This window comes from Meles meles, chromosome 1, assembly GCF_922984935.1.
Source record: "Meles meles chromosome 1, mMelMel3.1 paternal haplotype, whole genome shotgun sequence".
Lineage (NCBI taxonomy): Eukaryota > Metazoa > Chordata > Mammalia > Carnivora > Mustelidae > Meles > Meles meles.
In genome coordinates, this window is record NC_060066.1 from 183,109,309 (window position 1) to 183,130,612 (window position 21,304).

Sequence of the window (21,304 nt, forward strand, 5' to 3'; positions counted from 1 at the left end):
GGTGGTACCATCTACCAGCTCTGGTTAGCCCTGGGGTACTGCGCTCTTTCTTGAGGGTTTACCTAAAACCTGCCTTATCTTTACAAATATGCCCTTTATTAAACTCTCATCAAGATGCCCAGTTTGAGTGTGCCATCTATTTCTGCCAAGACCCTGATTAATACAGTGGGCATGTCTGGAGCAAACAAAAAATACCGTATTTTTACGAATTTGAATGAGTAAGGGGAATCCATAAGCAGAATGGCCTAAGCACATTCTTTTTTAAAGATTTTATTTATTTATCTGAGAGAGAGAGAGAAAGAGAGAGAGAGTGAGTGTGTGTGTGTGTGTGTGTGTATGCATGCACAAGGAGGGGAGGCAAAGGGAGAAAGAGAAATAGACCCCCCACCAAGCAGGGAGCCCAATATTGGGCTCAGTGCGGGGCTTGATTCCAGAACCCTGAGATCAGGACCTGAGCAGAAGGCAGACACTTAACTGACAGAGCCATCCAGTTTCCCCCAGCCTAAACACACTTACTGCTGCAAATGAATGGCCTAGAGGATGAGGGCACTTGGCATGGGCTGAAGGTAGCACTATCCAGAAAGATTTCCTTCATTTAGAAAACATTTACTGAAAGCCTACTATCATGCACCAAGCACTGATCTTGGTGGTGGGGAAAGACAACTAAATCACAGCCCTGGCTCTCAAGGAGCTCACAGCCTAGTAGTAGGAGACAGACAAGTAAAGGGTTATTCGCATAAAGAAGCACAGAAGTCAGGGCTGGAGATAAGAACTTTGCGGTGGTCAGCTTACAGGGAAGGCAGTGGACTCTTGAGGGACTACAGTAATTAAGGGGTGGGAGAGATGCCAGGATAAGAGAACAGGAAGGAATAATTACAGTAGTTCAGATATAAACATACTACATCCTAGGCACTTAGACTAGCTCACTTATCCTCTTCACAACTCTGTGAGCTTCTGGCATTGTTCCTGTTTTATAGATGAGAAAATCAGGGTGCAAAGACTTTAAGTTATATGCCCAAGGTCACACAGCTAGCAAGTGGGTAAGAGAGGAATTGAACCCAGCTCTGACTCTAGAGTTTATGCTTTTAACTACTCGTATACTCAGAGCCAGGAGAGAGGGTGATACCATAGAAGCCAAGGTAGGAGAGAATTTAAAGGAGGAATGAGTAGTCACGATGACAGATGCCACAGAGAGATCAAATAAATTGAGGATTGACAAGATCCTACCGGACCTTGCAATCACAACTTTTGACGTGAACCCTGCCTGAGTTGTTTCCTTAGCAAAGCAGGGGAATGAACTGAAGCCGTCTGAAGACCAAACGGGAAATGGGGATGTGGAGATGTCTTTTCAAGGAGTGGAGCATTAGGGAGGAGAGAGAAAACAGGTGAGTTAGAGGAGCTTAGTCAAATGAACCTGGCGTGAGGAGGGAGAGTCTTGGCTTTACGTCTGCAGCAGTACCAAATATTGTCAGTGTCAGGGAGCCCAACTATGAGGACAGACAGAGGGGGATGGACGTGAGGTCCGAGATGTTTGTGTTGAGGGGATGGAGTGGGTAGGGAGGTTGGGAAAAGAGGTCTGGCCAGTTTGGATCGGTCCAGGGTACGAGGAGAGAGGGCCCTGCCAGCAGCTCAAAGGTAAGTAGGAATGGTTGGCGATGTGGGTGGTGCAGTAGGACCCGGACTCAGCCATGGGTGGGCACACACACAGGGACACGGTCCCCAGGCAAGAAGGGGGCAATCCTCGGTAGTCCATCTGGGCCTGGGAGGAACACAGGGCCATGGAGATCTTCTCTGAGGACTTGGGTAGAATTTCAAGGGGGCTGGGTTCCACCTCCTCAAAGGCATCCGAGACTGCAGCCTTGGGCTGGGAGAAATGGGGGGAAAGGATTCTGGATTAGAGCAGGTGCAGTGGGGAGGGGGACCTGGACCATACAGGAAGGAGGGTTAGTTGGGCATAGGGCCCAGTGATGGTAGGCTGGTGGGCAAGGGCCTTGGAAAAGTGTGCAATGGGGCAAGGATCCAACTCCAGGCAGGGCTGATGCTGGAGACTGGAGAAGGGAATTCACTCACCGGACTCAGCGCTGCAGTGTCCCTAAGGTACTGGCCTAGGACCCGGTGCAGGTCTGGAAGCGAGGGCCACAGGGCATGCTTCAGGCTCCTTAGGGAGAAGAAAGAGGAGACTGAGTCACAGGAGTAAATTGGGAGGCAGGAGGAAACCACTGAGGTGATGAGGGATTGAGCCTGAGGTTAGGGAATAAGGCTTGGAGAAGTAAGACTGTAGTCAAGGCAACAAGATAAGGTAGGGGGGCATAGGTGAAAAGGAGGGAAAGGGGAGTCAGGGGTGAGGGGCTCAAAAAGCAGTTTGAATGTCCTCAAATATCCCTGCTCCAGGGTCTTTGTGCTTGCTATTTTCTGCACCTCTTGATTCGTTCCCTCATTTCATTTAGGTCTCTGCTCAAATGTCATCCTAAGAGAGAAGCCTTCCCCGACTGCCATGTCTAAAATATTACCACCTCCCTTCCCAGTCCGTTTCCTGTTCTGCTTTATTTTTCTTTATAGCACTTGACTTATTGTATACCCGTTATATTATCCCCCAGTTTTGTGTTTGTATCAGTCCACTAGAATATCAACTCTATGAGAACAAAGACTTTGTTTGCTCAGTCCTCTATCTCTGGGGGATAGAATACTGTCTGGCTCATAGTAGATCCTCAAGAAATTAGTTGAGTGGGTAAATGAAGAGAACCAGAGGGGCTTATTACTAAGTTACTGGGGAAGGTGGTCTCTCTGGGAAGAGTATAGATTAAGGTAAGTTGGGGAACCCTGCAATTCTTTAGGCTCATATTTCCACATGGAAAGACTTTAGTTGAACAACATTTCAGGGGTCTTCTGTGGCCTCACTCATATCTCTCCAGGGGAGGAGTGATTTATCTGGCAAATTGGGGACAAGGAACTGAGTTCACCTGGTTCATCATCTTCCTCTTCTACCCCAACTTTTTTGTTGGCTCTGACTACCACAGAGGCTATAATGTGGTCTGCTCATACAGAGGAATGAATTAAAAATTCAAGGGTGCCTGGGTGGCTCAGTGGTTAAGCCTCTGCCTTCGGCTCAGGTCATGATCTCAGGGTCCTGGGATCGAGTCCCGCATTGGGCTCTCTGCTCCGCGGGGAGCCTGCTTCCTCCTCTCTCTCTCTCTGCCTGCCTTTCTGCCTACTTGTGATCTCTGTCTGTCAAATAAATAAATAATTAATTAAAAAAATAATTTAAAAAAATTAAAAAATTCAAAGAAAGACATGTTCAAGGAGAGATGGGAACATAAAGGAGAGACATCTAACCTAGTCTAGGGTCACCAAGGGAGGCTGTCTGGAGGAGTTGTCTTCTGAGATGAGTCTTTAAGAACCAAGAGATGTTACCAACTGAAGGACTGAGGTGGTATGGATTGTATCCTTGTATGTGTTTGTTTTGTTTTACTTTTCTATCCTCATGTTTATAACTTCCAATGACACTTCAGCCTTAGTCTTCCCACATAAACAAGTCATTAATAACATTTTTTTAAGGGTATGCTATTTGGCAAGCACTGTGCTGAGGATTTAAAGATGATCATGTAAGGTATAGGGAAGACATATAAAGAAGTATGTTTCGGGGCGCCTGGGTGGCTCAGTGGGTTAAGCCTTTGCCTTCAGCTCAGGTCATGATCTCAGGGTCCTGATATCCATCCTGCATCCGGCTCTCTGCTCAGCTGGGAGCCTGCTTCCCCCTCCCCTCTGCCTGCCTCTCTGCCTACTTGTGATCTCTCTTTCTCTGTCAAATAAATAAATAAAATCTTTTTTAAAAAAGAAGTAAATACCATGAAATGCTACCGGTACTGTGATAGAAGTCTGTACTGAGGCACAAAGAGAGTAGCCAATAGGGGAGAGTTTAGGAAAGGCTTCTAGGAGTTGGTGGAGAAGGTTATTTAAAGATAAAGGGATAGAAGTCATGGAGGAAACATATCCCCAGCAAAGGGAACATCATATGCAAAGGCACCGAGAAGTAAAACCAGGGGGCTTATGGAGGAATCACCAACAGTTTGGCAAGGCTGATGCACAGGGTAGGAGGGGGTGGAAAGGCTGGCAGGGGCCAGATTTTACAGAGCCTTGCCTGTCATTCCAGAGTCTGGACTCTATCCTCGGAGCTAGTAATGAGACTTAAGGAGGGGAGTGACAAGTTCATGTGTGCTTTTTAGGAAGATGATTTATTTGGGTGGCTGTGTGAGGCCAGATTGGAGGGTGAAGAGGCTCTGTTTCAGCGAGCCGGGTAGTGTTTGTAGGGCTAAAAAAGGGGACCATTGTTCAAGCGACATTTAGGAGGTGGAATGAGCAGACCAGGTGGGCCTGGGTAAAAGGAAAGGGAGGTGCCTAGAGTCGGGGTTTGGATGATGGGTGGACAGCAGCCCTGTTACTGAGATGAGGAGCCAGGAGGTGGGGTTGTTTGAGGGGTCCGGTAGAGCGGGCATGTTAGCGTGTAAGGAAGCGGTGCGACTCCCAGGGGAGACGTGCAAGAAGTGGCTGAAGCCATAGGTGTGGACATGCGGTCCTCGGTCCTCGGTCCTCGGGAGAACGGGTGTCGTAGGGTAACCCTGGGATGCTTGTTTAAAGGCCTCCGGCCCCACCCGTCTCCTGAGTGACCGGGGCGGTACCTGTAGTGCGCAGGAAACTGCCACCTCAGCAGCAGCAGGCCCATGAGGGCGCTGAGGCCCAGCACCACGAGCAGAGCGGTCACCAAGGAGATCCAAGCTAAGGGACAAAACCAGTCAGACTTCTGCAGCCCCTGGCCGGAGCCCCGCCCCCAGGCCCGCCAGACCCCGCCCCTCCCCGCTCCCCCTCCCTTCGCGGCGCCGGCGCCCCCCCACTCGCGCAGCCGCAGAGCGCCTTGCTCCCCGCCGGGCGCTCACCGGAGTCGGAGGTGGTCTGTGCTGGCACAGGCTCGGACCAGGCGCTCCAAGGCCCTTGGTAGGTGGGGCCGTGGAGCCTGGCGCGCAGCTGTAGGCGGTAGCGAGAGCGCGGGCGCAGCTCCAAGGTCTCCCGCTGGGCCCCGAGAGGCGGCTCCAGCACCTGCGCAGAGGGGGAGCGAGTTGTGGGCAGGCTCCGGGCGGCGCGGTGCGGCGCCGGCGCCCGGGCCTCTACAGCGTGGCATCGTTTTGGCCAAAGGCCTACCGCTCTGAATCTCCGGGGATCCCTCCCAGAGAGCCTCCCCGACAGAATAAATATAGGCATCCCAGCGAAAACTGGCAAGATAGAGCCCGACAGAGAGGCGTGCTGACATTAGAGAAACGCGCCCCGACACACACACGCACACACACACACACGCACACACGCTGGCACGCGGACTTCCATCTGCACAGAGAACTGACCACTCATCCGGACACAAATGCATTCGCACACTGACCGGGGCACGGGGACATCCCGCCAGAAGTGCTCCCCACGAACCAGGTCGGGCGACGGAAACCCGGGGCACATTCAGATACTCAGGGCCAAAGGACTTTTCACAAGTAAGATGCATCCAGCTGCGGATGCTAGGTGCTGAGGGTGGAAGGACAGATTCCAAGCAGAGGGAATAAGCATCGTGTGGACAAGCAGGGAGACGAGCCATCAGGTAGCAAACATTTACGACGTGCTGGTGATATGCCAAGCACTGGGGAAAACGATAGATGAAACATGGTTCGTTACAAGTCCAAGGAGGACCGCATGCAAACCAGTAAATAATTACAAGTCATTAGTGCTATAATGATGATTTAAGTAAGGCAGGATAGGAGCAGGAGGAAGCATGGCATCCTGCCTGGGCTGCTTGGTTGGGGGTTAGAGAGTAGTTCAGTGTGCTAAAAGCATGGATGGGCAGGCGGGGTGGTCAACGATGAGCTAAGGCAGTGGTGGTAGGGATTTGAGGACTGCTAGTACAGTAAACTGAACTTCAGTGTTGGTGAACAGAGGGAAGGGACAAGGGAAAAGGAAGAGTTAAGGGTGATTCCAGGTTCGGATAACTAGTTAGTGGTAGAGCCACTGCCAGAAAACAGAGAAGTTTGAGGATGAAATACTGTATAATTTCACTTTATTAGGTCCAACAACAGTCAGAACTTATCAATGGTGAGGTCAGAACAGTGCTTACCTTGGGGTATGTGTGGCTGTAAGGGGCATGAGAAACTTCTGAGGTGTAGAAATAACCTATCTCTTGATCTGGGTAGTGGTTAAATGGGCGTATACATGTACAAATTGATCAATTGTATATTTAAGATCTATGTATTTTCTTGAATGGAACATACCCCAATGAAAAGGTAAAATAAACTTGGGGAGGAAGATGAGTTTAGTTTAATTTTGGATATACTGGGTCTGAAATGCCCCCGAGGGCTTACCACTGTCTGGTAAGAAGTTGTATATACATGTGGTTAACAAGAATAAAGTAGGAAAGTAATATTTAATGAGTGTATAGTGAGTACCTTCTGTCTGCCAGCAGCATGCTAGGTATTTATATACTTAATTTTTGTCACAACTCTGGAAGATAGATGGTTGTATCTCCATTTGACAAAATGGAGACTTCCAAAGTTTAGGTAATTTACCTAGGGTATAGAAGTTTCTTTCCACTTGGGTGTTGGAATGGTAAGTTTGGGCTGGCAAATGCATAGTCATCAAAACACTAAGTACTTACCTAGGATGAGCATGTATATTTATCGAGAAGACAAGGGAGTCTAGCATGGGACTGTAAGAAGAACAACATATCAAGGAAGGGTGGAAAAAGAGGAGCCAGGAAAAAGGGAGAAGGTTCAGTCAGACAAGTAGTATAAGAATTGGGAGATTGATAACCCAAAGGCAAAAGAAAGCAAAAATTTTAAATGGGAATAGTCAGCAGTGTCAAATGCCAAAGAAAGATTAAGATGCCAGTTGAGTCAGATCAACACAGATATAGAAACCCAGACACAGATACATGGATACCTTCACTCTTGATAACAGACCAGATGAATCTCAGGGATACTCTGTGTAGTGAGGACTGTGGACATTTTTTTCTCGATCGTACCTTCCAGTCTTGATGGCCTTCTCCTGTGTAGCGGAGCTGATAGCAGGTCTCTTGGGCTCCCCAGGATGATGGGTGTTGCCATTCCACTTCCAGCTGCCCACTGGAGACCTCCCTCCAGTGCAAGTTTGGAGTGGGGATGAGCACTACAGGGATGCCAGCAGGGACTGGCCTAAGCTCTTCTGTGCGTGTGACATCAATGCCACCAGGACCATGGGTCAAAAGTGCCAGAGCCGGTGATCCTGGGCGTGGGGTCAGTGGCAGTAGGGGCAGGAAGTACGTGGGAGGAGAAGGGAAGGAAGTTCTTACCGGCCTGGTGGATCCAGAAAGGGGAGCCCAGGTAGCTGTGAACAGCACCCTGGGCTGTGGTCACCTCCACAAGGATGTGAATAACGCTGTCATTTCGTGACTTGAAGTGGCAGCGGGAGAACTGGGAGGGCTGTAATCCTGGATTTTTCTCCTCTTCACACTTCTCCCAGATGGGGTCCCTAAGAATCATGCCCATAGAGTCACTCAATTGAGCCTCATCCTGATAATTCCCATCCCACAAGGGATATGACCTGTAGGGATTATAATCTAACTCCTCTCATGGATGGGCTTCCAAGGCTTTCTCTCTGTCTTCCTGCCACGATGTTTTCTTTTCTGAAGCTGACTTTGGTGTCCAGCCTCTTCCTCTTGAGGAAAGAGCTAGATGATTCATGGACACAGCCTGGGCTCTAGAGCTCAGGTCTTGGCTTGGTCTACAACTCTGGTACATGATTGATCTCTGCTCCCACTTCCTCATCTGTAAAATGGGTTAAAAATCCTTACTTCACAGGATTGTTTCAAAGAGCCTTCATCTTTCTGGTGCAAAGGTCCTCACATGTTTAATCGCATACAGCAGGCCTGTTAGTCACCTCTCTGGGTTATTCTACTATTAGATGATTACAACAGCCTCCCAACTGGATTTTCTGCCTTCATTTTCACCACTCCCTTGTGGAGTTTGTTCTCCACATGGCCGCCAGAATCTGCTTCCAAAATTTTAATCCGATAACGTCCAGAAAAGATCACAAATCTGTCCATTTGTTTGACTCTTTCTCACGGCCACATTCCATGAGCCACCTCTGTCTCCAGCCTGGAGTAAGGCCAGCTTCTAACGGGTGACTCTGCCACCTTTCCTTCTTCATCATTTCACAGAGAAACACACCTTTTTGAAAGAAAAGTCACATCACATCACTCTTCTGCTTGAGATCCTTCAGTGCCTCCCTGTCCCCCCTTGAATGAAATCTAAGCTCCATGCAGGGCCTGATATGGTTTACTTCTTCCCTACCTGGCCATTCTCATCTCCTACAATTCTTACTCCCGTTTGCTGCTTCTCATCCACACGGGCCTTCTTGCTGTGCTCTAAATATGCCCCACGCACTGCATTTGCACTACACCTTGCCCTTGATTACTCTGACTCTAGATCTCCATGTGACTCATTCATTTTTTTTTTTTTTTTTGCCATTTAGGGCTCCTGGTGAGGCGTTCTCTGACCACAGAGTCTAGATTAGCACCCACCCCCCCATCCTCCCACTTAATCTCTATCATATAACCTGTTCCTCAGTCGCCTTACTTCTTTGTCACCCCTCTTTTTCCCCCCAACTAAAACGGAAGCCCCAACAACGTGGAAATTTTTTTATCTATCGCTTTAGCCCCAATGCCTGGCACATAGTCACCCTCAATGATTGTTTATTGAACAGATGAATCATGTCTCCTTCCTGATTATAATACCTAAATGGCTAGCTCTTACAAAAATTATTTATTAATGTATTTATGTATTTACTTCTTTATTCAACAAATAATTGATACTATGTGGCAGACACTGTGCTAGGCAGCATGAATGCATAGAAGAATAATCAAGGAGCTCTCATTCCAGTGGGAGAGGCAGAAAAACAGACAGATGGTATTTCTCTGTGGTGTGTTCAGGCTCCTTTGGGGAGGGGTGGGTATCAAGGAGGATAATTTAACCCAGACGGGGAGGGTCAGAGAATACTTCCTGGACAAGGCAGTGCTTAGACTGGGTCTTGGACTATAAATAGGATAGGCAAAGGGGACAGACAGGCAACCCAGGCACATGCTTGTGCATAGATAAGAGATAGGGTGCTTTGGGGGAAATTCTAAGTGGAACAGAATGCCCTTAGCTTAGAGGGCCTGGTGGTGAGTGGTAAATGGGAGAGGGCAGACTAAGATCATGTATGATCTTATGGCCTTTCTGAGGAGCTTGAACTTAATCTTGTAGTAATCACGGAAACATTTAAGGATTTTAAACAGAAACTTGTCATAATTAGCATTGTACTTTGGGAAGATCACTGTAACCGCAATTTGTAGGAAAGAATTTGTGAGGACAGACAAGAAGCACGGAGATGCAATAGGACACTTTTATGGATGAAGGCCCAGAAACGGGGTGGTGACAGTGGAGGTGGAGAAAAGGGACTCAAGGGACACTGAAGAGGTAGAGATGATTAGACTGTTTCTGATTGGACCTAGAGTGTGTAGAAAAGGCAGAAGCCCCTGGAAATTACTATGTCAGGCCTGGAAAATTGAGCTGATGGTAGGATGGAGGACAGCAGGAGGAAGAGCAGGTTTTGGTAGAAGAAATGATGATGTCAGTTTTGTTCCCCTTTAATCCATTCATGGCACCTCTAGACTATGGAAACCTGTGCAGTTTTTCAAAGGAATCAGTTACGTCTTTTTGTAATGGGCTCCAAGACACATTTTTAGGTAAAAAAAAAAAGTTGGCAAATTGTATATATAATGTGTTCCAATTCATACTGAAAATGAAATGTTGTGTATAGACATGAGTAAGGACATAGAAAAACTGGAAGAGCACATTAAAACTGTTAATGGTGGTTTTTTAATTATTCATTAATTTAGCAATTTTTTTAAAAGATTTTATTTATTTATTTGACAGAGAGAGAGGTCACAAGTAGGCAGAGAGGCAGGCAGAGAGAGAGGAGGAAGCAGGCTCCCTGCGGAGCAGAGAGCCCGATGCGGGGCTCGATCCCAGGACCCTGAGATCATGACCTGAGCCGAAGGCAGCGGCTTAATCCACTGAGCCACCCAGGCGCCCCTAATTTAGCAATTTTTTTAAACTGACTAACTGCTAAGTTCCAGGCACTGTGGTAGGTAAGAATACATTAGTGAATAAAAGCAGACATTGACTTTGCTCTTAGGGATCATGTATGTTCAAGATCAGCCCCTCTCAACTGGAGTTCTGAGACAGAATGGTATCAATGAAATAACCCCATAAAATATAAATGCAAAATTGTAACTATGATAAGTACTTATGAAGGAGAGGTAAATGGTATAATAAGTATGTGTAATAGTGCTATTGGACCTGATGAGAAAGATCGGGGAGGGTTCCCTGAGAAGGTGACATTTGAGTTGAGATCTGAAGGAGGGATGGGTGGACAACATGCACAAAGACCCAGAAGCAGGCGATAATATGGCAGATAGAAGGGGACCAAAGAGTCATAGAGAGGAAAAGGCAGCAGAGTGTAAGATGAAGCTGAAGGTATTCAGGGGCTGAGTCTGTTAGTACTCTATAATGCCACAATATGTTCTTCTTCTTCTTCTTTTTTTAATCCTAAGAGCTGTAAGAAGCTATTGCAGATTTTAAAAAAAGATTTTATTTATTTATTTGACAGGCAGAGATCACAAATATGCAGAGAGGCAGGCAGAGAGAGAGGGAGGAAGCAGCCTCCCTGCTGAGCAGAGAGCCCGATGTGGGGCTCGATCCCAGGACCCTGGGATCATGACCTGAGCCGAAGGCAGAGGCTTTAACCTACTGAGCCACCCAGGTGCCCAGCTATTGCAGATTTTTGAGCAGAGAGTGTTATGTTCATTTTTGCACTTTTAAAGATCACTACTCTGGCTCCTATTTAGAGAGTGATTTGGAGGATTTAAGAGGTGATCTTATAATAAGTCTCCTCAGTAGCCCAAGTGGGACACCATGATGGCTCGTACTAGGGGAATGGCAGTGATGAACAGAAGTAGACAGATTCTAGAGATATTTATAGGTAAAATTAACAATACTCCATAACTTTATTACACCGTACACAGAAATAAATTCAAAATGCTTGAGGGACCTAAAAGTGAGGCAGGAAACCATCAAAATCCTAGAAGAGAACACAGGCACCAACCTCTTTGACCTCGGCTGCAGCAACTTCTTACTATACTCATCGCCAGAGGCAAGGGAAACAAAAACAAAAATGAACTATTGGGACTTCATCAAGATAAAAACTGCACAACAAAGGAAACAGTCAACAAAACTAAAAGGCAACCTTCAGAATGGGAGAAGATATTTGCTTATGTCTTATCAGATAAAAGGCTAGTATCCAAAATCTACAAAGAACTTATCAAACTCAACACCCAAAAAACAAATAAGCCAGTCAAGAAATGGGCAGAAGACATGAACAGACACTTCTCCAAAGAAGACATACAGATGGCTAACAGGCACATGAAAAGATGTTCAACATCACTCATCATCAGGGAAATGCAAGTCAAAACCACAATGAGATACCACCTTATACCTGTCAGAATTAACAACACAAGAAACAACAAGTGTCGGCGAGGATGAGAAAGCGAAACTCTCTTACACTGTTGGTGGGAATGGAAACTGGTGCAGCCACTCTGAAAAAGAGTATGGAGTTTCCTGAAAAAGTTAGAAATAGAAGTATCCTACAACCCAGCAATTGCACTACTAGGTATTTACCCAAAGGATGCAAAAATACAGATTTGAAGGAGTATATGCACCCCAATATTTATAGAAGCAGCACTATCAACAATAGCCAAACTATGGAAAGAGCCTAAATGTCCATTGACTGATGAATGGATAAAGAAGACATGGTGTGTGTGTATATATGTATATATGGAATATATATATATATATGGAATATTACTCAGCCATCAAAAAGAATGAAATCTTGCCATTTGCAACGATGTGGATGGGGCTACAGTGTATTATGCTAAGCAAAATAAGTCAAAGACAAATACCATATAATTTCACTCATATGTGGAATTTAAGAAACAAAACGGATGAACATATGGGAAGGAAAAAGAGAGGGAAGCAAACCATAAGAGACTCTTAATGATAGAGAACAAACTGAGGGTTGATAGAGGGAGCTGGGCAGAGGATGGGCTAGACGGGTGATGAGGATTAAGGGGGGCACTTGTTATGATGAGCACTGGGTGTTATATGTAAGTGATGAATCACTAAGTTCTACTCCTGAAACCAATATTATACTATATGTTAGCTGTCTAGAACTTAAATAAAAATTTGGGAAAAAAAAACCCTAAGACTTGGTTTTAGATTGGATATGTGGGGAATGACAGATTAGTGAGGTGCTTGGTGGTAATTCTTGAAGGCGAAGTTTGGATTGGATTTGGTAGTGGAGAGATGCAGTATGTATTTGAGTAGGGGAAGACCATTCAATGTTTGAGTTTTTAACAAAGGTGTTTGTCAAACGGATGGGGGATAAATTGAGGGTGAATGAGAATGTAGGTTGTTGCAGTGGTCTAGGTGCTATAGTCTAGGCTAGGTGATATAATTAAATCTGAACTAAACCAAGGCTTCCCAATGGGGATGGAAAGAAGTTGAGAAGGTAAAATACCTATTGGAGGACATGAGCATGGAGGGCAGTTGGTTTGGGGACAAGGGAGGGGAGTGAAGAGATGAAGAACAATCACTCCCTTTCTGCATGATCATGCCTCTCTCCCATGACATCAAGGGCAATCATAAGTTCAGCTCTCACCTGTCTCTGGGGCAGCACCATGCCCTGCTGTGGAAGAAGAAGCCTTGGGAGCTAGCACGGTCCTGTTGCTGCCACTGACAGGTAACATTCTTCAGGTTCAAGGTAAAGCACTGTAGTCCAATTTCCACTGAATTAACAGAAGAAAGTCCCATCAGGGCCAACACATTCCCACTCTGTAGGGTAGCCAGACTATCTTTACATACGTAACTCGGAATATTTACCCCCATTCTTTGTTCTCTCCCTGAATATAGTTCACTGTGTCTGTCCAGTGGCAAGTTTGGGGTTATTAGGAAGGACCATGGTTCTCAGAGCTTCCATATCCAGTACAGACCTCTTTAGAGTTCTTTTCTATCTCCTCCCCATCTTCCCCTTCTTTTGTTGACATACCTGCATCTCCAGGCAGGTCCACAGTTGCAGGGAGGGACCAGGAACCCCAGGAACCAAGGAGGGAGACCCCATCGGGTTGGCTGCGCAGCTGGAGCCAGTAGGATTTACCAGGCTCGAGCCCTGAGATGAGGCAACTTCCACTCCTCACTGTTAGAGATGAAGCCTTGGGAGAAGAATCCCAGCCTCAGAATCTAGGTCTGTCTCAACCAAGATAGCCTCCCTCTCTTATATTTGAAGCCCCACAGCATACCTGTGGAAAGATGCCCAGTTCCTCACTGGATAGATAATGCACACAGACTAGGGGCCAGGTCAGTGGGTTTCAGGTGGTGTCCAGAACTTTTTAGGGAAATCCTCACCAACTCAAAGGCCTGAAACACTCAGTTTTGTTGGTGTGAATGACCCAAAGTGGGAGATACCTAAATAGACATCACTCCCAAGCTCATACTAACTTTCCAAGGACCAACCCAGTTTTGGAATCCCCAAAGTATGGAATCCCCTGGGCAAAATTTAGGGTAGGAGATAGGAGGTGGGGCAGAAGGCCAGGATACTTCTCTAGTTGGGGACGTCTGCTCTGGTCCATCCTGTTGGGGCATCATGGGCTGAGCACATGGAGGCTGGTGCAGAGCTGGGACCAGGTTTAGTCTCTGCAGAACTGGACAGCAGGTTTCTGTGGGCCGCAGCTGCATGACTGTGGGACCAATGGAATTCCTGGGATCCTTGGGGCCATAGCGAAGTTCATGCCTCAGGAAATGACTGATTTCAGGAGCTGGGGTCTCCCAGCTGATCTGAAGTTCCCCTGGTTGGATCCCGCCTGAAGCCTTAATGATATCTGGGGGATCTGGCAAGCCTGGGGGCAAGACAGGGTACACCAGAACTCTCTGAGTGCCATAGCCGATGGTTCAACCCATGAACTGTAGAGAGGGGAGATGCAGCTGGGTTGGGGGCAGCCCCTGGATTCTAGAAGATCACAGGCCACTGCTCTCTTGTAGGCCAGGGCAAGGAGGCTCCTTATCCTGTTTTCCTTTCCTCATGAGAACAGTGACCTCACTGTGGCTTTGTTAGACTCTGTGCTTTCAAGAACAGGGATCTCTTCATCTCTGTATCCTTGTCACCTCGCACGGTGCCTGACACATAGTAGGTATTCTGTAACTGTTGAATTACTCAACGAATAGGTTAATGATGGGGCAGGAGCATAGGTTTGTCCCTGGTGCGAAATGAAATCTAGCTCTGGATGCGAAGAATGATAAGGGGGTCTCGAGGTGCCTCTGGTGGTCTGGTAATGAAGGGCATCCACATTGCCCTAAAAGAGCACAGACCAGTCTGATCCTAGGAGCTGGACTGAGGACAGCAAATAGAGGGGCCAGGGTGACAGGAGGATGGCCCTTACCCACGCTATCCACAAAGAGCACACGCTGGGTCAGAGTCTGGTTCAGAAACACGTTCTTCACCCAGAGGTGCAGCGGAGAGAAGAGGCGAACTTCATCCTGGGCTGGAAATTGACACACGTATCGGGTTCCAAAGGGGGGCACGCTCTTGAAACTCAAGGAGCAGGCACGGGGCTTCTCCCTGTGGGCATAGGAGAAGTCTGCTCCACCTACACGGCCACCATGACATCATGGGCCCAAGCCCAACTTCGATTTCCATTACTGCCACTTTTCGACTCAATGCCTGGCATAGGTGGGCTTAGGGATTATGCAGGGACCGGCCGAAGCGCGTCTGTTCATTAAATGGTTACTGAGGGCCGGTACTTGGAATAGTCTCTGATAGGGCCAAAGGCAGGGAAGCTACAGGAGCTGGGCTCAGCTGAGGTAAGGACAGGACAGACAGAGGGGAGCATGACACAGCCCAGCACATACCCTGGGTAGGCATACAGCAGCTGGTATGTTCCATTGGGTGCTGCCTCTTCCTCATTCCAGAAGCAAGTGAGGTCCTCAAATGTTCGAGAGAAACAGTTCAGGGGCTCTGAATCCGAGGCCAGAAAGGAGGCATCTGAGGAACAGCTGGTGAGTTGAGCTCAGGGTGCTCCCACGCATGTTTATGGGCAAGCGTAAAGGGTCTGGTGGGAGCCTCCTACCTTGCACCCCTCCCAGGACTCCCTCTTCCTGGGAATAGGTGATCTCCACCCTCCACACACCTCACCTTGGTTGGTGACTTGTGCCAGATTTTGGGGGGCCAGGAGGAGGCAGGAGGTGACCGCCAAGAGGGCCCAGGAGGGCATCTTCTCCGGCACTGTGTGCCTGGCTTAGCCCATCCTCCCCTCAGGAAGCCGGGCCCCAATCCCCTCCCAGGCCAGCCCCTCAGGTTCCTGTCAGATACAGCCCCACGTCCTGTCCCTGTCCCTGCCCCTTTGGGGCCCATTCAGACCACACTGGGGCCAGAGGCCAGGGGAGGGGGAGTGGGAGTGGGCAGGAGGGGAGGAGGGATTTGAAAGAGAAGACATATAGGCCTTTTGGTGGGAGGGAGATGGGGGTCATCTTTTTGACCGTGAACCAGGAGACTGAGCCTCTGTGTGTGACCATGTCAACTATTATAGAAGGGTGTATTATCAACAAGAGTAACAACATTTACTGAGCACTTACTAAGGACTTCATATCTATTCACTCAGCTCGGCCTCCCATTAGTATTATTTCCACTAGAGAGGTGGGGAGACTGAGAGGCAGAGCTGTTAAAAGATTTGTCCAAGATCACAGATCTACTGAGAGGTCAAGCTTCAGAGCCTGAGCTCCAAGCAGCTACACCATGCTGCTGGAAGGTGTAGTCCATCAGGAAAGGACTGCCTCACAGCCATAACAAAATGGTGGCTGTTTCCACTTGAATGGCTTCTGTAACTTTGTGCACAAACACATTCTCTCTGGAACTGGATGTGCACTCTCCCTTGTGGGGAGCCTCCAGGGCTGCCTTCTGTCCTTTGCTACTCAAAGTATGGCCTGTAGACTAACAGCAACAGCATTGCCTAGGTGCTTGTTAGAAATGCAGAATCTGGGGTGCCTGGGTGGCTCAGTCAGTTGGGTGTCTGCCTTCGGCTCAGATCATGGTCCAAGGTTCTGGGATTGAACCCTGCATTGGGCTCCCTGCTCAGCGGGGAGCCTGTTTCACCCTCTCCCTCTCCCTCTGCCTCCTTGAGCTCTTCCTCTCTGTCAAATACATAAATAATAAAATCTTTTTTAAAAATGCAGAATCTTAGGCCCCACCCCAGACCTACTAAAAGAATCTGCACTTGACCAAATCCCCAGGTGATTTGAACACACATTTAAGTTGGAGAAGCACTGATCTTGTGGCTTAGCTGTGCTCATCTTCACATCAGTAGCAAAAGAGAAGGCATGATGCCTTGTCTGAAGCCCGGGCTGCCTTCTGGGAGTGCTGTACCTGTGGGTGGCTTTTATGCCATCTCTCACAAACCCTGACTCTTGCAGGGATAGAGGGACATGTATGATCTCCTCTAATGAGTCCCTCCGGCCTCAGCTGGGGCTACCATTGCTGGCTCTACAGGCTAAGTGGCCTCCATGTCAACCTTTTCTCCTCCTCCCGAATTAATGTTACTTACAGAGAGATTTGGGGGAGCTGGGTGGGCAGGGAGTAAATGGAAATGCTTCAACCTTCCTGAGACGTCTTAGTTTCTCTGGCTCTATTTCTCTGCAAGAAGAGCCTGAGGCCAGGCTCGTCCTGATCCCTGTCCAGCTCTTGGGTTATAGGGACCAGCTTCCTCTGTCCAATAGGGATGACTTTGGAGCCCTCCCCCAGCCCCCTATCCAGGGCCACCCAACCTCTAGGTCAAGTGAGAGGGGAAACACATTAATGTTCACACACTCCCAATGCTTTGATGCTCTATGTATGTGGATGACTCCAAAATTAGTATCTCTAGCTATGGCTTGTCCTGGGGTCCACACTGGGATCACCACCCACCAGCTTGGCATCTCCACATGCATGTCTAATGGGCAACTTACACTTAAGATGGCCAAAGTCATGGGGTGCCTGGGTGGCTCAGTGGATTAAGCTGCTGCCTTCGGCTCAGGTCATGATCTCAGGGTCCTGGGATTGAGCCCTGCATCGGGCTCTCTGCTCCGCAGGGAGCCTGCTTCCTCCTCTCTCTCTCTGCCTGCCTCTCTGCCTACTTGTGATCTCTCTCTCTGTCAAATAAATAAAATAATAAAATCTTTAAAAAAAAAAAAGATGGCCAAAGTCAAACTCTCTCTCTCTCTCTTTTTAAAAAGATTTTATTTATTTATTTAACAGAGAGATCACAAGTAGGCAGAGAGGCAGGCAGAAAGAGAGGGGGAAGCAGGCTCCCCCGCTGAGCAGAGAGCCGGATGCAGGGCTTGATCCCAGGACCCTGAGATCATGACCTGAGCCAAAGGCAGAAGTTTAACCCACTGAGCCACCCAGGTGCCCCAAAGTCAACCTCTTGATTCTGGTTCCCACCCCAAAGCCTGTGATTTTCTTTTTCCTCTAGTCTTACCTTCCTCTGTAAATGGCACCACCGTCTACTCAAGTGATCAAACCCGAAACCTCAGTCCTCCTTGATTCCTATCTTTCTCTTACCCTACGTTCAATTCACTAGGAAATCCTATTCGATATTCTTTCAAAATGTGTCCTGAATGTGAGCAATTTTTACCACCTCCCCCCATCCTAGTCCAAGTCTGGACTACTGTCGCAGCTTCCTAACTGCTTCTCCCCACCTCCCCGTAGCCCGCCCTCCAGTCCTCTGCAGGACAGAGGGAGCTGTATAAAATGCAAATCCAACTTCTTCACTCCCCTGCTCAAAACCCGCTAATTGTTTCCTACTGCATTTCGAATAACATCCAAATACCTTCTCAAGGCACACAAGGTCCTGCCTGGGGATACAAGGTTCTGCGTGATGTGGCCCCTGCTTACTACTTAAATCTCGTCTCCTATGGCCGTCTTCACTCTCAACCAGCCACAATAACCTCATTGTGTCTCTCCTCAATCCTTATCATGCTCAACCTTTCTGCAACATTTGATATTCTCCTCCTTCCTTGGCTTCTACAAAGTATCACATTCTTCTGGTTTCCTCCTACCCCCTGGAATATTCCCTCCCAGTTTCTTTCTTTCTTTACTCTTTCTCTCAAATGTTGTTGTTCCCCAGGTGTCCTTGCCTTGCCCTTTATCACCCCCACCCCCGAGAGATCTCATGGCTTCAGTTCTATCTATAGACCAGTAACTCCCAAGACGGTACCACTCTCTGGAACTTAAGATTCTCAGCTACTTATTGGATCTCTGTTGTTCCATAGACACTTCGCCTAAATGCACCAAGTCCCAAATGCAACTATCACTGACTCCCAAACACCCTTCCCGATTTTTCTCTTCCTGGGTTTTCTGCATCTCACCCTAGGTTCCTGGGCATCTAGGCCTAGAAGCTGAAAGTTATCCTCAAATCTTCATTCTCCCTCCACTCCTGCACCCAAGCCTTACCAAGTCTGTGACTTCTACAGGGAGACAGCGTAATAGTGTGAAGGATGCAGAACCCGCAAGTCAAGGGGCTTTGTCTGTCTGGAGTTGAGATGGGGGCTCTGCATGCCTGAGTGAAAGGATGTGCAGATACCTGTCCCTGTCACTTTCCCATTTTTCTCTGTTTCCACACAGCGGGGAAGAGGTGCCTTCCCCAGTCCTTTGCTTCTTTAGAATATCAAGGGGGTGTTAGAAGAGATCTAGGGGGAAGGGGCCACTTAGGTATGCCCATTCTTTGGTCAGGGAGTCCAGTGGACTCCTCAAGGTCAGCTCAGATCAGCAGGCCAAGGCTTTTCTGTTGGGCTATAAGGCCAAAGTCCCAGCTTAGAGAAACCTGTATTTGATCTTTGTGCAGTCATTGCTCGGAGAATGTAAGGGTCTGCTGGAGGAGACTTGGCTCAGGCACTAAGTCTACTGTTAAACTACTCTCTGGGGGGCAGGAAGGAGCCTTGTTTTGTAGCATTTGCAGGTTTTTGGTGCAAATACACCACAACAGCCTATTTCATGCTGCTAAGATGACGTTGCTGAATAATGAGTTGGGAAGAGAAGTCACTTTTCCGAGCCCATGCCTGTCTCCCCATTTCCCCAGATTTCCAACACCAGTCAGACAGTCGGGGATAGGTAACTCTAGGCCCCGGATTCTCCATCTCCCCAACACTTACTTCCCCAGCGTTGCCAAACTCCTCTCCAGAAGGGTCATTCCACTTGTTGGAGGTTCTGGCAGGGTGTCAGAGCACCGTCTTTGCCCCACACCTTTGTCAATGTTGTTTTAAATTTGCTATTCTGATAGTTGGCGGATGGCTCCATCTCCTCAGTTGGTGCTTTTTCCCAAAGCTCAAATTTGCTTTTATTCTTTCCCTGCTTAACATCCTTTCATGGCTCCATAGGATTCTTTGGACCAAGACTCATCTCTGGATGCTGGAACACAAGGCCCTTATACCTTTCCGCTTCCCCTTTTTGGAATCTCTTCCCCAAGATGCTCCTTTCACTATCACCAAACCCAATCCCCTTTCTGCCACAGGGCTTTACTTTCCCCAGGCGCAGGACTCTCCAATCTCTCAGTCTTCTGGACCTTTCTTCAAGACCTGACTTTAGCTTTTCTTATCCCCCAACTATACATCACAGAGCAGAAAGGCTAATTTAAAAAGAGAGAGGCTATTTTACATTCCTTCCAGAGGACTTGTAGCTCTTCTGTGATTACGAAAAACATGGTGAGTGTTTGGGCATGGCCTTGGTAAGGAGTGAGAGAGCTAGATTTGCTGAGTACAAAATTGGTGGGAATTTGGGAGTATACTGCGGTAACTCCAGAGAAAAAGGAGGAGGGCTGGTAAGTGAAAGATGGCAACCTGAGGAGAAGTAAGAAAGCCTCACGAGTGAGAAATTCCAGTTGGACTAGCGGAGGGAGGTTTCAGCACAGGGATGCTTCATGCCCGTCTGATGTTTACTGACTACTCTGTGAAAGCTCAGTTGCCCCAGAACTGTCCCCCACCCTGGGGGTGTCCTTGACACAACCTTCATTCGTGGTGTTTACGGAACAAAGGCTGAAGAGTAAGGATACCTGTGGAGTGGAGAGAGGATGGCAGCCACAGAATTCAGGTTGGGAGGCGATCCCGAGGGTGTGAACTATGGGAGGGAGAGCCCAGTAGGAACAGAGGAGGGTGTGGACTTCCCGAGGATGTGGAATAGGGACTGAGTTGTTCTGATGGGATAAAATTGGAAAAGTTGGTCCCAAAGGGCTGCCCTTAGGACTTTTGGGTTGCATACACATAATCTTTCCTTCCTCTCAGAACCTCCACCCCCCAGAATTTTGTGCCTCTGTTGGGGTGTTTTTCTATGGAAACAGTGAGGCTAGCCTCAGCCTGAGCTAGATAAGCCGAGAACCCTGCTAGAGGGGAACTGTCATCCCAACTCAGTCCTCCTGGGTCAAAAGTTGGGTGGGAGGGGCACCTGGGTGGCTCAGTGTGTTAAAGCCTCTGTCTTCAGCTCAGGTCATGATCCCAGGGTCCTGGATCAAACTCCACATCGAGCTCTCTGCCCAGCGGGGAGCCTGCTTCCTCCTCTCTCTCTGCCTGGCTCACTGCCTACTTGTGATCTCTGTCTGTCAAATAGATTAAAATCTTTAAAAAAAAAAAAAAAGTCAGGTGGGAATGGGCCTGCCTCTTCCTCCCCGACCCCTGTCCGAGCATCTTAGCAGCTACCACCAATGGACACTGGCTATTTGCCGCTATGATGCTAACGCACAGTCTCATTTCTTCCCACAATGACTCTCTCAGTTGCCCTGTCCTTCCTTTAGGGAAGCAAAAATGCAGGTTGCAATGGATTAAGTGAGTCGTCCAAGGTCACTGTTAAGGGGCACAGCTGAGATTCGAATTCAGGTCTATTTCATACCAGAGCCTGCTCTTTTAACCACTACAGAGACACCTCTCACTGTTCCGTCCGTTTCATCCACTCAACGGTATGTGCCCGACACAGGGTCTGCTGTGAGTCTCTCCCACAGTAGGAGGCTGAGCTCAAGACAAGCATCAGGAGAGGCCTGCTTCAAGTAAATGGGAAAAGGACCACCAAGATGCATCCAGTAGTGACCTCCAGCAAGAGAGCTGCAGGGACCCGATCCGGTTAGCCCTCTGTCCTCCGT

At 48.1% G+C, this 21,304-nt stretch overlaps 1 protein-coding gene across 1 annotated transcript; it reads right to left on the reverse strand.

The window, feature by feature from the left end:
• Positions 1-469: 469 nt before the first annotated feature.
• Positions 470-15,421, reverse strand: MPL (MPL proto-oncogene, thrombopoietin receptor). The gene is made up of 12 exons (XM_046021396.1): positions 15,343-15,421; positions 15,060-15,192; positions 14,591-14,769; positions 13,752-14,050; positions 13,204-13,366; positions 12,817-12,943; positions 7,352-7,530; positions 7,046-7,188; positions 4,932-5,091; positions 4,677-4,773; positions 2,071-2,158; positions 470-1,864 (listed from the first exon to the last, which is right to left on the reverse strand). The coding sequence occupies exons 1-12, from the start codon at positions 15,419-15,421 to the stop codon at positions 1,475-1,477; spliced, it is 2,037 nt and encodes a 678-aa protein (XP_045877352.1). The 3' UTR covers positions 470-1,474.
• Positions 15,422-21,304: the final 5,883 nt, after the last annotated feature.